The 15,690-nt window shown below is 46.6% G+C and overlaps 1 protein-coding gene across 2 annotated transcripts; it reads right to left on the bottom strand.

The window, feature by feature from the left end:
* Window positions 1–443: 443 nt before the first annotated feature.
* On the bottom strand, window positions 444–5,735 carry MAGIX (MAGI family member, X-linked). 2 transcript variants are annotated; one of them, XM_004713210.2, is made up of 6 exons: window positions 5,673–5,735; window positions 4,588–4,734; window positions 3,745–3,827; window positions 3,433–3,669; window positions 3,187–3,322; window positions 444–969 (listed from the first exon to the last, which is right to left on the bottom strand). In XM_004713210.2, exons 1-6 carry the CDS (start codon window positions 5,719–5,721, stop codon window positions 662–664), a joined length of 960 nt encoding a protein of 319 aa, XP_004713267.1. In that variant the 5' UTR covers window positions 5,722–5,735; the 3' UTR covers window positions 444–661. The 2 variants fall into 2 exon arrangements, with proteins under 2 accessions (XP_004713267.1, XP_045144245.1); XM_045288310.1 differs by lacking the exon at window positions 3,433–3,669.
* Window positions 5,736–15,690: the final 9,955 nt, after the last annotated feature.

Genomic DNA, 15,690 nt, shown 5'->3' on the forward strand with positions numbered 1-15,690 from the left:
TGGCACCCTATGTGCCAGCAAAAGCTGACAGGCAAGCCGGAAGTGGGAGACCACAGGCTGCTGGAGAAAGGAGACGCCCAGCTTCTAGCCCTGCTAGCCTGGACATTATCTGAGAATCTGGAAGGTTCCAAGGCGGGGGCTGCAGGTATACCGCTGCCGACCGACGTTTGCATTTTCCACTCAGGCATCATAAACCAAAGAGCTCTGTGCGTCTCCAAAAAAACAAATAAATAAATAAGAGAGGTGTGTGAATGGAGAGAAGACCAGCTAAGGGTGAAAAGAGAGCACAGCGGGGGGTCTCGGCTGCAAGTAGGAAACATACCAGCAAACAAGCAAGCTGGTCCGCGGTTACCAGAGGCTCGCGGAGAAGCCGGATTAGCCCACTCCTCCTCGACGGGGTGGCCTGGGGAGCCCCACCCAACCTAGAGCACCAGGCAAGTCCAGACTGGATAGAACCATTTTATTACGCCCCCCGCCCTGGACTCGAAGCCCAGGGCTGGCGGTCTGGGAGGACTGTACCACTGACACTCCGAGGGGGCGCGCGGGCTGGTCTACTGCTCAGCAGGAGGGGGTGCCAGAGGACGCGGGCGCTCTTGGACACTCTAGGGCGCGGCGGGCGGGGCTGTGGCAAGGGAGCAGCAACCTTTCTTCCAATGCTTGCTCAGTGCCTCCGCCTTCCGGTTGCCATCGCCAGAGCCAGCTGCTTGCCGGCGGGGACCCTGAGGGCCTGTGAGAGCCGTTCCTCGCAGGGTACCAGCCAAGGTCCAGGGGAACTGGGAGAATGGTTGCCAGGGTCTTCCATGGGGCGTTCAGTTGGCGAACCCCCAGCACGATGCACCGCCGCCTCTGAACTGGACTCCAGGCTGCCGCAGATCTGAGTCATTGTCCCGGATTCAGGGTGCTGACGTGGGGAACCGCCAGCACTGCAAGACCTTGTTACCTCTGGGCGCCCAGGATCCAGTCTGAGATCTAGGAAAGGCAGGACTGCGGGTTAGACTGGGACATGGGATAGGAGGCGGAGAGGGAGACACTAGAGTGAGGGCAGTCAGGATACACCATAGATTGTGAGAGACGGAAATCTAGGTCCTTGGGGCATCTTCTTTACTGAGACCTCTTCCCCTTCTGGATTCAGGACACAGCCCTCAGGAATCATTTCCCACTACCCTCAAAGGAAATCATGCCTCTGACCTTGACCTCGGGAACTCAACCCCTTCTGGCTAAGACTCCCAGCAATCCCACCTCCTACTCTCCTCCTTTCCCTCAGCAAGTTGTAGTCTTTGGGAACTAGACTCCTCTACTTCCTAGGACCCCAACCCCCTTTCCCCTTGGAGACCCACTATGCTTTGCCCTCCTTTCCTTCTAAAGACTCAGGCTTACTGCAGACCCCTTTCCAACTTTTCCTCCCAGCACTTACGAAAAGCCCCACTGAAATGCACAATGACTCCCATTCTGGGACCCTTCCACCTCGCCCCACTTCTGAAAAGACCAGGCTCAGTCCAAAAGTATTGCTACAAAACCCTCCACACTTCATGTGAGGCGAGTCTATAGCTTCTCAACATATCCTTCATCTAGCTCTACATATTCCTGGAGGCAGTGTTTCCCTTTCGATAGCCCTCCCTGAAGAAGTCACTCTTCCAGTTGCAGGGTCGAAAGGGCAGCGTTGCTGTCCTCCGGGCATTCAAAACTCACATTCCTCTGTTTGGGGGAACAAAATACAATCTGAAGAGACAAGATCGGGGTAATAGAGTAGATAAATTCTCATAGGCCAGCCCTTGCTGCACTTGAAGAAAGAGCAGGTTCTCTGTGGTGATGGAAACAAATTCCTTGGCTCAAATTCCGTGGCCTTTTTCTCATCAATGGAGTTTTCAATTTTCTTCCAACTTCTTCCTAGTAAGCCCCCATGACCATCCTGTGTCCTTGAGAAAATCTATCAATATAACCCCTTTGGGGTGCTAAAAACCAGTCACCATAACCTTCTGAGCTGACCTCTCAGCCTGGAATTTAAACCTGGCAACAGATAGATCCCTTTGGAATCTACTGTTCTGACTGGACTATTTTTAAGGCATCCTATGGAAACTAAGGACTAAATGTATTCCAGAGGGAATTTGTATGCAGGCATCTACTGATTGCAGAGACACATTTAAACATAGGGTTTTTTTTTTTAGAATAAACCCATGGAAGTATGAGCTGGACCCTAGTAGCAATACTTTTTGACTTGCTTAATACAAGGAAACTCTCCCAATAAACTTCAACTCCCAACCCATGCCCACTGAATCTACCAGCTACTTCCCACCGAGAATCTGCCCCTTCCATTCTGTAACCTTATTGTTCCTCAGTGGTGTGGCTTCACTGAGGAGGTTGCAGGGGTGAAGGGGGTGCTACCTGGACCAGGTTAGAGTGTCAAAGGGAATGGTACCAAAATGACTGTCTATGAGATTTTTGAATGTTATAGCAGAAATGAATTTTGTTTAATAAAAACACCCCCGCCCATAGTTATGAACAAAAACATTTTTCCTAAGCCCAGCTTCACTCATTCACTGCCGTGGAGTCATTTCTGGCTCATATGGACAAGGTAGAATTGTCTCTGTGGATTTCTGAGATTGTAACTCTACAGGAGTAGAAAGCCTCACCTTTCTCCCTCAGAGTGGCTGGTGATTTCGAACTACTAGCAGCCCAACATATTGCCAAGGCTCTGCAGCCCAGCTTACAAATCAATATACTTACAAGGCTAGAATTATATGCATTTCTTACTTTTTGAACATTGGATGCCTTGGGTCAGAGCTGTCATTATTACCCAATTACAATGAAGCTTCCACTCACACGGTTTGGTTTCCTTTGTACCCTATAAGTACTTGATGTTTCTCCCTGATTTTGTCAAATTTTTTGGTGTTTCAGCTAAATGTAGAAATTACAAAATGATTTTGTTGTTACTGTTCATGTAAGCTAAGAAATATTACATTTAAGCACTTTTCAACTATAAAAAAAGAAAACTAAAAAAAAACCCAACTCTGCCATGGAGTCAATGTGGACTCACACTGACTGTGACTGTTTAAGGGAGTAGAAAGCCCTGGCTTTCTCCTGAAGAGCAGCTGGTGCTCGAGAGATGTCACTGTTCTCCCTCAAACAGATCCCTGATTTCCAGCCCCACCTACATCACTACCACCCTGCCCCTGGTATACTCCCCACCTCTTTTCTGGGTATCAAGAGGCCTGCAGAGCACGAGATGTAGGCGGGGACCCACAGAGCGGATCCGCTCCATGACTTGGGCCTTGGTGAGACCATTCGTGGACTCCCCATTGATGTGCAGCACTAGGTCGCCGGCCTGCAAGAGCATGAGTCAGGGGCTGTTATAGGAAGGGGTCACAAAGGGTACCCAAAGGGCAGGCTTCAAGACAGCACCTGGAAAAGAGCGGAGAGCGTCTTGGTGCTCACCTGCAACCGGCCACAGCGCTGTGCCGGGCTATCCTCCAGTAGCCCTCGCACGGTCACCGGCACGTCCCCAGCTACATCTCGACCCCCACTAAAGGTGAGGCCAAAGCCTGAGGGACCTCGGATCAACTCCACATAAAATTGACCAGAAGTCTGGGATGGTTTCGAAGCACGACGTGCCTTATCCTGGGTCACTCTGGGAAGCATCTTACTGGTACCCATGATCTCTGAGTGACGATGCTAGACAAAGGACACGAGAGCACTTAGGTTGCCAGCCCCAAACACAGTGGCCTGGAATAAGAACGAGGACAATACCTTGTGCCGGTGTCCCACAACAGAGGCATGAGGTAGGTGACTGTCTGTGAACTCTATATCCGCAGGGTCCAGCTCACAGGCACCTAGGATGTGGAAGACAATGAGAGCCCACTTAGGGGACAACCTATGGGAACTGCCTAAATTTTCCCCTGAAATTAACATTTTATCCCCATCTGTTTAAACTCAGTAACTATCTAAGCCCCGCCCCTCAGGTAGTTGTCTAGGCCCTGCCCACACGAATAGCAGTCTTGACCCCACCCTCTTAATTAGCATCCTACTCTTGGACTTTTGAATTATCCTCCAGTCCACCCTCCCTCACTCTAGTGACATCCAACCCCCACCTTCAATTAACACCTTTAGATTCATCCCGGGGGTGATAATACTGGACTTACTGCCAAATAGCCTCCTGACCTAAATGCCATTTTATCTCTGCCATTTCAAGCTCTTCACCAATATGTTGATAGAGCCCCTTGATTCAGGCCCTGCCCCAGGACTAACTGCCCACCTCTGGAACAGTTCAGAGTCCGCATCCTCAAAAATAACCCTCCAAAGCCCGCTCAGAGGGAGAACCATGCAACCCCGAACCCTCAATTCATCTTCTGGCTTGTCTGCTCGAATGACCATTCTCGAACGTTCTGGGATTCTCCCAAGGTTCTCCCTGCTTCCGATCACCTTTCGAGCCCAACCCCTGAATTTGGGTCACAAGGGGTCAGAATCCACTCTATAGCAGTGGGGTTGCATGGTTGCTTGCTTGGTTGTTTGGGCCCCAGTAACAATCCAGGTCCTACCACTCTACCCACTCATCTCCCACCTCCGGGGGAAGACCCCACCTCCTTCACGCACCTTCCTTGGGGCGCAGGCGCAATGTGGCGCCGGCCCTGCGAACCAGTGCGGCCACATCCGCTGCAGCTCTAGCCGCCAGGGGTCGCGCGTCCAGCCGCGCCAGGAACTGCGGGGCGCTGGGGCCCGCCCGCGGAGGGAGGCTGCGGCCTGCGTGCAAGAAGGGGAACAGGAAAAAAAAAAAAAGAAGGGGAACAGGTCAGCGGCAGACTCCTAGCCGTGGCCAGCACCCTCACTTCCAGATGACTGAGCCCTAGAAATGCCACCTCGAGATCTTCGGAGACGCTCTTACCACTATCTACAGTTTAGAGGTCACTGATTACCCCTCAACATCTCTGCGCACCCCGACTCCTGGGAGTACCCCCTCATCCCTCTTTCCCCCACAATATCCCTGGAGATGGCTATTTGACTGCAATATTCCCAGACATCTCTGCCGACCCTTATCAGTATCTCAGACTGTCCCCAACGAGTCTAGGACCTCGATTACCTAATAAACTGAAGTTCCAAATTCTCCCCCACAATATCTGCAGGGACCTTAACTCCCTCGTACATTTTAGAGAGTAAGGTCTGTCCCCCACGTACCCTAGACCTTGGTTCCCAATCCATATGAGGGTGCTCAAAAGAGTTCACGTAAAAAAAAAATGTTTTTTTAATTCACTTTCCCTCCTCCATGAACTTTTTGAAGCCCCTTTATATGCCCCCAGGGAACTCCAGCAACCTCCAAAATTCCCTCAGAGGCCCCCTTGCTCCTGGTAGCCCACTTAACTCCTGGCTCCCTTTGCACTTAATTCCAGCGAGCCCTCATTCCCCATCCCACCACAATTCACAGACACCCCTGATTGTCCAATTGTCCCCAGTGACCCCCGGCAGTCACCCCGCCCCGTCCACCTCCCCGCAGATGCTCCTGAGAGCCCTCGGTTCTGCGGTGCGGCCCCTCAGTGTGGGAGGGCCCTGCCGCTGCCGCCGCCGCTAGGGCGCCTGAGCGGCCCTGTTTACAACCTGCGAGAAGGAAAAGGTGAGCAGACCCGAGGCGTGAGGCGTGTCAGGACCTGCGCCCCTTCCCTCTCTCCCTTGCCCCCTCCTCGTACCTCCTGTGCTCCCCCTAGGGTCCACAGCGCCCCGCGAACGCGCCTCCATGGCCAGGAGTCCGCAAGGACAAGCGAAGTCCTGGCAGCAACGCCGTCTGGGCGCTGGGGCAAGCTCACCTGGCGACCCGCCCAGATCCAAACCCTGCCGAGCCCGGCTGGTCCCGTGCTGGCGATCCGACCCGCGCCTTGACCTACCTGGCGGGCAGTTTGGGGCCCTGGCTGTGAGAGCCAGCTTGGGCGCTTCGCTCGACCCAGCCTCAAGAACTGTGTGTGTTTCCTGAAGACGCGGAGCCAGCCTTCTACTTCTACTTCTAGCAAGGAGACTTGTTATTCTTCAGAAGGGCACGTGCAAGGCCCAATTTTTTTTAAATGGGGGATTGGAAAACTGGAACCTGAGCTGGCTATGGAATGCTGGGGCCTCGAGCAAAGCCTTGCACACAATAGGCACTTGGGGATTTTGCTAGGTATCTTTGCTTAAAGTAATAGGGACGTGGAAAGGTGTGGTGGAGCTGGGAGGAGCCTGCCTTTGGAACCTTTGGGGTAAAATGGGGAAGGGGAGACTCGGGAGTCTGAGGAGGCTTTGAAGGTTCTAGGTTGCATGGGTCATTAATGTGAGGGGAGAAATAAAGGGCTAGCTAGGTTTCCAAAGTGGAGCCCGCCGAAACAGGCCCCAAAGAGGAGCCGCGTGGGCAGAATGTTACAGTAGTGGGAGAAGTAAGGGGGTTGCAGTGAGGGGAAACCTGCGATTGCCACTTTGCAGAGGAAGAAATAGAGTCCAGAGGACTCAGAAACCTCAACCAACAGCAGAACAACACTCCCTTGATCCACTAAGGGCTGTGCATCTACTGGGTCTTCATCCTGACTGCTTGGGAAACTTCTTGAATCCCCTTACAAGTCCAATATTGTCAAAGGTAAACTGGCTGAAAATTCCAGCTTTTACTGCTCCCCAAGGCCCTGTCACACACACCCCTCCCTTTAATCTGATATCTGTCTTGAGTTCAGTTTCAGGCTATGGGACTTGCATCACTGCCCCCACCCCACCCACCCGTCTATGTGTCTCCAGCCACTGCATGGGGCTGTCACAGCTCCCAAATAGTCATACTGATTGTCCCCTTTGCCCCTGCTGTATCCTGTCTGAAAGGCCCTTCCCAACCTGTTGTCTCCCTGAAGTCCAGTTCAAAGACTCCAACCCTCCATGATTCCATTTCAGAGAAGAACAACAAAAACAAAACTCACTGCCATAAGATTATTTTTGTTGCTACTTCATAACTAAAATTTTGCTACTGTTATGAATCAGTCAACCCTGTGAAAGGATCGTTCACCACCCCCACCCCCCAGGGGTCGCAGCCCACAAGTTGAGAACCGCTGCTATAGGACATAGTAGAACTGCCTCTGTGGGTTTCTGAGACTCTTTATGGGAGTAGAACGCCTGTCTCCCAAGGAGAGACTGGTGGTTTTGAACTGCTACCCTCGTGGTTAGCAGCACAATGTGTAACCACTATGCCACCAGGGCTCCTCTTCAGACAAGAAAATAGATGTTAATATTCTGATGTTGTAGATTGAATTCGATTAAGGAAAAAAAAAACCTCACTGCCATTGAGTCAACTCTGACTCATAGCAACCCTATACGACAGGACAGAACTGCCCTTTTGGGTTTTTGAAACTTTAATTTTTTATGGGTGCAGAAAGTCTCACCGGAGTGACTGGTGGGAACCATTTGCTCACCTTTCAGTTAGCAACTACATTATCATGGCTCCTTTTTAGCCTGAATAGAGTTTCCCCCAAATATGTATTTCAAATCCTCTCCCCGATTCCTGTGGCTATAATCCCATTTAGGAATGGGCTATCTTCCTTATGTTAACCAGGTAATATTAGTGTAGAAAACAAAACAAACAAATAAACAAGACTAATTTCCAACAAGTAAATTCTGACTCTAAGTGGCCAGGGCACCCTGTTTTATTATAGGGTGTATCTTAAATCAATCTCTTTGAGGATGCACAAGAAATGAACCCAGCAACTGAGCAGAAGAGGTTGAGGAAGGTCGATGCCACATCACATGAAGATCGCCAGGGAACCAAGGAATAAAACCTTGAGTTGCCTGAGAGTTGACACAGAGAAAAATCTTCCTCTTACAGCTACCACTCTGGCTTCTAGCTTCCTAAACTATGAGAAGATACATTTGTTTCTTAAAGCCATTGGTGTTAGTCTGGGTAGACTAGAGAAACCAATTCATAGATACTCATATAAAAAAGCTTTATACAAATGTTTTGAGAACGATGATGGCAACAAATGTACTAATGTGCTTGACACAATGGATAGATGTATGGATTGTGATAAGAGTTGTACGGGCCCCCAAGAAAATGATTTTTTTTAAAAAAAAGAGCTTTATATACAAGAGCAATTGAATATTGAGAACACATCCAAGCCCAGTCTATATCAAGTCCACATACCCAATATTAGCTCATATGTCTGATACCAAACTATAAATTCCTCTTCAGACTCATGCAACACATGCAATGATGCCTAATGCAGGGAGATCACAGGCCAGTGGGTGGAAAGTCTTGTGGATCCAGTGGCAGTGGAAGCATCTCAGCTCTGGCAGGTGTCTCCAGGGCTCTGTGGCTCCTTCAGCTCCAGAATTCTAGCATTAGCTCTATGTGTCTTGTCAGCAGGAATGCCTCCCAGGGAATGAGCATGTGTCCCGCCTCCAGTAAGCTATTTATCTCCTTAGTGCCTCCAAATGAGGTCATCAAGCTGTGATCTGATTGACAGCTAAACTCTACACCTTCACTCTTAAGTCTCAAATTGACAACTGATTATGTAACTACCACACCATCTATTCTTGGCATTTCTATTATAGCAGCACTGGATAACTATGATGGTTGGAGAGAGTAGAAACAGAATAACAGTGTTTCTTTTGTGTGGTCTGAATGTCAGGCTTACTTCTTTTCCTTTGTACTGTACTGTATTTACCCAAATGCATCGATGAGAAAACCTCATCTCTGATGTTCTCTTCTCCTTTGTTCAACAAATAAATGACCACTATAGACCAGGACCTAACCTGACGGAATACACAGCAATCAAATTAACTGCATCTGTGGAAAGAGATGATGGAGAAGCTCAACAAGAGCAGCCAAAACAAGGCCACACACAGGATAACTGTGGACCATACCATCAATTGTTCATATGCAAGTTCACGTGGAAATGAAAGAAAATTAAAACAAGTTCACCAAAGCCAAACATGACCTTCTGTCTATTCCACCTAAATTTAGAGATCATCTCAAGAACAGATTTGACACACTGAACGCTAATAACAGAAGACCAGAGGCATCATGAGAGGACATCAAGAACATCATACATGAAGAAAGCAAAAGTTCTTTAAAAAGAAAGAAAAGACCGAAATGGATGTTAGAAGAGACTCTGGAAGAAGGAAAGGGACTGGAAGAAATGAAGTAAAAGAGTTGAATAGAGGATTTCAAAGGGCAGCTCAAAAGGATAGCGTAAAGTATTATACCGAAATGTGCAAAGATCCGGGACAAGAAAAGCAAAAAGGAAAAACATGCTCAGCATTTCTCAAGTTAAAAAAACGCAGAAAGAAATCAAGCCTCGAGTTGAAATACTGAGTGATGCAGAAAAGAAGATTGAAGGAATACAAAGAATCACTGTACCAAAAAGAATTGATTAGCATTCAATTCTTTCAAGAAGTAACAAGAACCAATGGTACTGGACAAGGAATTCTTAGCTGTCCTTAAGGCACTGGCAAAACAAACAAATAAATAAAAACAGAGCTCCAGGAATTGACACAGGATCAGTTAAAATGTTTCAAAAACAAATGGAGGAATCCCTGAAAGCACTCACTTACTTGCTCATGCAAATAAAAATGGAAGAGAGCTATCCAGCCAATTGCCTGGAAGGGATCCATATTTTTACCCATTCCAAAGAAATGCGACCCAACAGCATGCAGACATTAGAGAGCAATATCATTAATAGCACATGTAAACAACATTCTGTTGGAGATCATTCAAAAAGCCTAATTCAGAAGAGGACATGGCATGAGGGATGTCATTGCCAAGCATCAGGTGGGCCTTGGCTGACAGCAGAGAACACCAGACAGATGTTTACTTGTGGTTTATTGGCCATGTAAAGGCATTTACTGTGGATAACAATGTGAAGAAAGAGAATTCCAGAACACTTTATTGTGCTCAGGCAGAGCCTGTGCATAGGCCAAGAGGCAGTCATTCTAACAGACAAGGGAATACTGACTGATTTAAAATCGGGAAAGGTGTGCATTATCAGAATTGCCTTTGTAGTCCATAATTCTCCCAACAGTTTCTTCAAGGCTTTTACTATAGTCACCTAAAAAGTCTTCCAGCATCCACCCATTATCCAATTCCAAAACCTCTTTTTTCCCCTTTTTAAAATCATTATATTGGGGCTCATACAACTCTTATCACAATCCATATATACATCCATTGTGTCAAGCACATTGGTACATTTGTTGCCCTCATCATTCTCAAAACATTTGCTTTCTACTTGAGCCCTTGGTATCAGCTCCTCACCCAAACCTCTTCTGTATGTTTGGTGCTTGTTACAGCACCACCCGACTCTGTTACCAAATCCGATCTTTGTCTTCTAGTGCCGTCAGAACAGGACCACCGCAAGCAGATGGCTTTAACAAATGCATTGTCTCACTGTTTAGGAGGCTAGGAGTCTGGATTCGGGGTGCCAGCTCTAGGGGAAGGCATTGTCTCTGGGTCACCCTGGCTTCTTTCCTTGGCTCCTTGGTGATCTTCATGTGGCATGACATCTATTGTCCCCATCTCTCCTTTGTGCTGCTTGCTTAATGTACTCTTTCATATTTCAAAAGAGATGGTCTTAAAGCACATCGTATACTAGTACTGCCTTATACACACAACAAAGAAACCTTATTTCTAAATTATATTTCATCTACATATTTGGGAGGAACACAATTCTATCCACAACACCTTCTCCTCCACAGCCTAGTCCCTTGGCACTACCTCTGGGAACTTCCCCAATCCTGCAGGATAGTGCTGGTCACTAGAGTCAATGGCTTGTCTGCCTGAGCTAAAATGCCCTGGACCCCAGTCCCCTCTAACCATCCCCAGCAATCTCCTTTATCTCCTTTGACCATTCCTAGGGATTCTGTGGGTTCCTTGAAGAAGTGGGGCTGCACCCACCTACTTTCTCTTAGAAAACCAAGCTAGTTTATTTATGCAAGCTAGTTTATTTGTGCAAGCTAGTTTATTTGTGCAAGCTAGTTTATTTGTGCAAGCTAGTTTATTTGTGCAAGCTAGTTTATTTGTGCAAGCTAGTTTATTTATGCAAGCTAGTTTATTTGTGCAAGCTAGTTTATTTGTGCAAGCTAGTTTATTTGTGCAAGCTGAGCAGGGACCTATGACTTTTGGAATGAGAAGTCAACATGAGACATTATATATTATTCTTGTTTTACAGGTTAGGTGATGGAGGCCAAAGAGGGTCAACAACTTTCTTGAGGTCATACAGCCAGGAAATAGTGGAGCTGGAATTTACACCAAGCTGCCTTGGCTTCAGGTAAATTCCTAAAGCACCACTCTGTCCTGCCTCACTCCCAAGCTGCATGTGAGCGGTTTGTCTGGTTGCCAGCATCTGTATCAACCTGAGCATGGGGTTCCAAACCCAAACCAAACCCATTGCCATGGAGTCCACTTCAACGCATGCAATCCTGCATAGGGGTTCTGAGACTGTAAAAAGGAGTCCTGGTGGCACAGTGGTTACAAGTTGGACTGTGATCCGAAAGGTCAGCAGTTCAAAACCACCCATCCCCTCAACACCATTTACTAAATCCTTTCCCCCATTTCTAATGCCACGCTCTCTTTATTCCTAGGTCTTTGTAATATAACCTCCCTTTTTACTTTTGAGGTTGACTTACCATTTGTGAGGCAAACCACCAGCCACTCCATGAGGGAAAGACAGGACTTTCTACTCCCATAAAGGGTCGTTCTACTCTGCCCTGTAGGGTCACCATGAGTTGCCATTGAATAAATAGCAGTGTGTTTGGGGTTTTTTGAGGGTATGAATGCAAATAGAGGGTTGCATCTGGTTGACCCACGGAATTGGAGTTGAATGCCTTCAGGCTGAGGTTTACTGGAGTGGGATGCCTCTGGGCACTTAACTTGTAGAGGTGGGTTCGCAAACCCCTGGAGCTTGACTCGAATGCCTTTGGGTTGAGGTTTACAGTGATATGCCCTTTGGGCATTTGTTTGTAGCCCAGAAAGAACTTATTACAAAGCCCTGATGAACAACTGTATTCTGAGTCGCTCTTGCCTTGCAGTCTGTTAACTTTTTTAAGAAACCCCTTTAATTGTTTTTTTTTTAAAGGAGGGGGGAGGGGGAAGAGGAACTGACACCAAGGGCTCAATAGAAACTAAATGTCTAGAAAATAATGATGGCAACATATGTATAAATGTGCTTGATACAATTGATGAATGGATTGGTACAAAAGCTGTAAGATCCCTCAATAAAATGTTTAAAAAAAAAGGAGGTCCACATATTATAAGTCTAAATGTTTCAAAGTAAAAAAAAATCAAGGTAACCGGTAAATAAGATATGGCGAGGCCTCTAATTGTGACAAATACACTTCCATACTAAGCTGCATGGAAGGCATGTCCCACGCCTGGCCACACTGTCATGTCTGTATATCTGTGTGTCTGGGAGTGCCTTTTCCTCCAGACTGGATGCCTCCTATTGACAGAGTCTGGCAGCCCTGTGCTCCTAACCGCCCCAGCATGGGACCTCTGAGAAGGCATCACAGGATATCTGTGGAATTGAGGGATGTGCATAGCCTGTGATCAGACAGAGAGCATTGCAAAGTCAATTATGGCAGATGTAGTTAGGTCAAAGTGTACTACCTTATCATTTGCTCTCCCTTCAAACCTATTTTAAAGTGATTTCAATTTCAAAACTTGAAGGGGAAGTAGATCAAGCCCCTGAGGAATCCCCTCTGACCATGGACCAGAAGTGTGAACAGCCTTGCTAACACACAGAATGCATTAGAGAGTGGATTGTTGCAGCTGCAGTTAGCTAAAACTTTAGCACCCTATCATTTGATCTTCCTTATAATCCATTTACATTTTGTCTAGTTTTTAGTATTTTCTGATTTCTCTGTTTTGCTTTGTTATTCTTGTTCATTTTTGTTGTCATTTGTTTGTTTTGTAATGTTTCTATGACTAAGAAATCCAGGCTAGGTAGATCTATAGAGATAATTTATTTAGGTCCCTTGGGGGTATGGTAGGGGAGGTTAGAAGGAAATGGGAAGCTGGTACAAGATTGGAGAAAATGTTCTAAAACTGATTGTGATGATGATTGTACAACTCTTCTTGATGTGATTGAACTGTTGACATGTGAACTATATGCCAATAAAACTGCTGGGGAAAAGAAAAGATTTAATGTCTCAGAAACCTAAAGGAGGCAGTTCCACTCTGTCCTGTGGGGTTGGTTTGAGTCAGAATAGACTGATGGCAGTGAGTGAGTGAATGATGGAAGAATATAAAGTAGGTCCTATCTGCTTTCTTTTCATTTCAAAGCCCTAGTGGCTTGGAGGTTAAGCATTGAGCCGCTGACTCCAAGGTCAGCAGTTCAAAACCACCACCTGCTCTGCAGGAGAAAGACGGGGCTTTCTACTCTCATAAAGAGTTACCAATTCAAACTCATAGGGACAGTTCTACACTGCCCTGTTGGGGCTTACAATTAGTGTGAGCATTTAGGTTTCATTTCTTTCCAATGTGGCTATAACAGAAATACCACAAGTGGGTGGTTTTAAAGAACAAAAATATATGTTCTCACATTTAAGGAGTCAGTTGTTAGTTGCCATCATGTCAATTCTGATTCATGGCAACCCCATGTGTTTCCACCGGAAACCAAGGTGGAAACTGGACATTGAATTGTCAAAAGAAGCCCAGTCAATAATAAAGCTCATATATACATAGCATTTTTAAAAATTGGGAGCTAATACCTATATCATATCTTTCCATAATTCGATCACATCAAGCAGTATTGTACAATTGCTTCCACAATCAGTTTCCATCCAAACATTATTTTTCTTCCTGGCCTCTTTGACATCATTTCCTTTTTACTCTCCCCCACCCCAGGAGTTTTTAAGGCTGTGAAATTTCAGAAGCAGGTTGCCAGTCCCGTCTTCCTAGATGCCTCTGGGTGAGCTAGAAGTTTGAATCTGGTGCACTGACTCTAGGAGAAGGCTCTTCCTGTCAGCTCTGGAGAAAGAGCCTTGTTTTTGTAGCATTGGTAGACTCAGGGTTCCTTGGCTCTTTGCAGCTCTTCATGTAGCATGGGAAGGGCTGGGGGTTATGCTTGCTTGCTTCTGTGTCTACTCTGCTCTTTTGATAATTCAGAAGTAATAAGGCTAGGACACAACCTACACTAGGATGGCTTCATTAACATAAAAAAGAAAACACTATTCCCAAACAAGATTACTTTCACAGGTTAGGATTCCAACATACGTTTTGGAGAGACACCATTCAATCCATAAAACTACATCACCCCGTTTGCAAATATGGAGTACAGAAGAAAGACCTGGTCTTAGAATCCAAAACGGGATGATAAATTCTGTGTTAGTCCGGGTTGACTAGAGAAACAAGTTCAGTCAGGGGGCGATGTAGCAACGATGAAACATGCAACTTTCCTCTAGTTCCTAAATGCTTCCTCCCCACCCCCACTATCATGATCCCAATTCTACCTTGAAAGTCTGGCTAGACCAGAGGATGTACACTGGTACAGATAGGAACTGGAAATACAGGGAATCCAGGGCGGATGATCCCTTCAGGACCAGTGGTGTGAGTGGCGATACTGGGAGAGTAGAGGGAGAGTGGGTTGGAAAGAGGGAACCTATTATAAGGAACAATATGTGATCCCCTCCCTGGGGGATGGACAACAGAAAAGTGGGTGAAGGGAGATGTCGGACAGGGCAAGATATGACAAAATAATAATTTATAAATTATCAAGGGCTCATTAGGGAGGGGGAGCAGGGAGGAAGGGGAAAAATGAGGACCTAATTCCGGGGGCTTAAGTGGAGAGGAAATGGTTTGAGAATGATGAGGGCAGTGCATGTACAGATGTGCTTTACACAATTGATGTATGTATGGATTATGATAAGTGTTGTATGAGCCCCTAATAAAATGATTTTTTTTAAAAGAAACAAGTTCAGACACTCCTATGTGTATAAGAAAGAGCTTTATATACAAGAGCAATTGAATATTGAGGAAACATCCCAGCCCAGTCCAGATCAAGTGCACAAGTCCATTAGCCCATATGTCTGATACCAAACTATAAAGTCCTCTTCAGACTCACGAAAAACATGCAAAGACGCCTGTGCAGGACAATCACAGGCCAGTGGGTGGAAAGTCTTGTGGACCCAGTAGTGATGTAAGCATCTCAGTGTTGGCTTGGGTCTCCACATGGCTCCTTCAGCTCTAGGGCTCTAGCGTAGCTCCACATGTCTTATCATCAGGAATACCAAACAGACCATGTGTGTGTCCTGCCTCCAGCGAGCTATTTATCTCTTTAGTGCCTATAAATGAGGTCATCAATCAGTTACCTGATTGACAGGCTAAACTCCACCCCTTCGCTCTTAATAGTCTCAAGTTGACAACAGATTCTGTAACTACCACAAATTCCTCTCATGCCTGTATTCATACCCTTAAGCAATGTGACTTTGCCAATTCCCCCATCCAGATGTGGAGCCTATTTACTCACTCCCTGTGTCTTGTTTTGTGACTTACTTTGACCAACACAATGTGGCAGTGACATTATGTGACCTCCAGGGCTTGAGTCCTAAGAGGTCTTGAGCTTTCACATTGGTCCTTTGGAAACTTTGGGCCAAGACCTCCATGTGAGGAAGCTCCCCCACACCCTTGCCCTGCTGAAGAATGAGGAGAGGTATGAAGAATAAAAACACTCTTGCTGACAGCCAGCACCAATGTCAGACATGTGAGTAAGACCATTT

The sequence above is a fragment of the Echinops telfairi genome, unplaced genomic scaffold (assembly GCF_000313985.2).
Source record: "Echinops telfairi isolate 266 unplaced genomic scaffold, ASM31398v2 ScPeMD7_19;HRSCAF=73, whole genome shotgun sequence".
NCBI classification, from domain to species: Eukaryota; Metazoa; Chordata; class Mammalia; order Afrosoricida; family Tenrecidae; genus Echinops; species Echinops telfairi.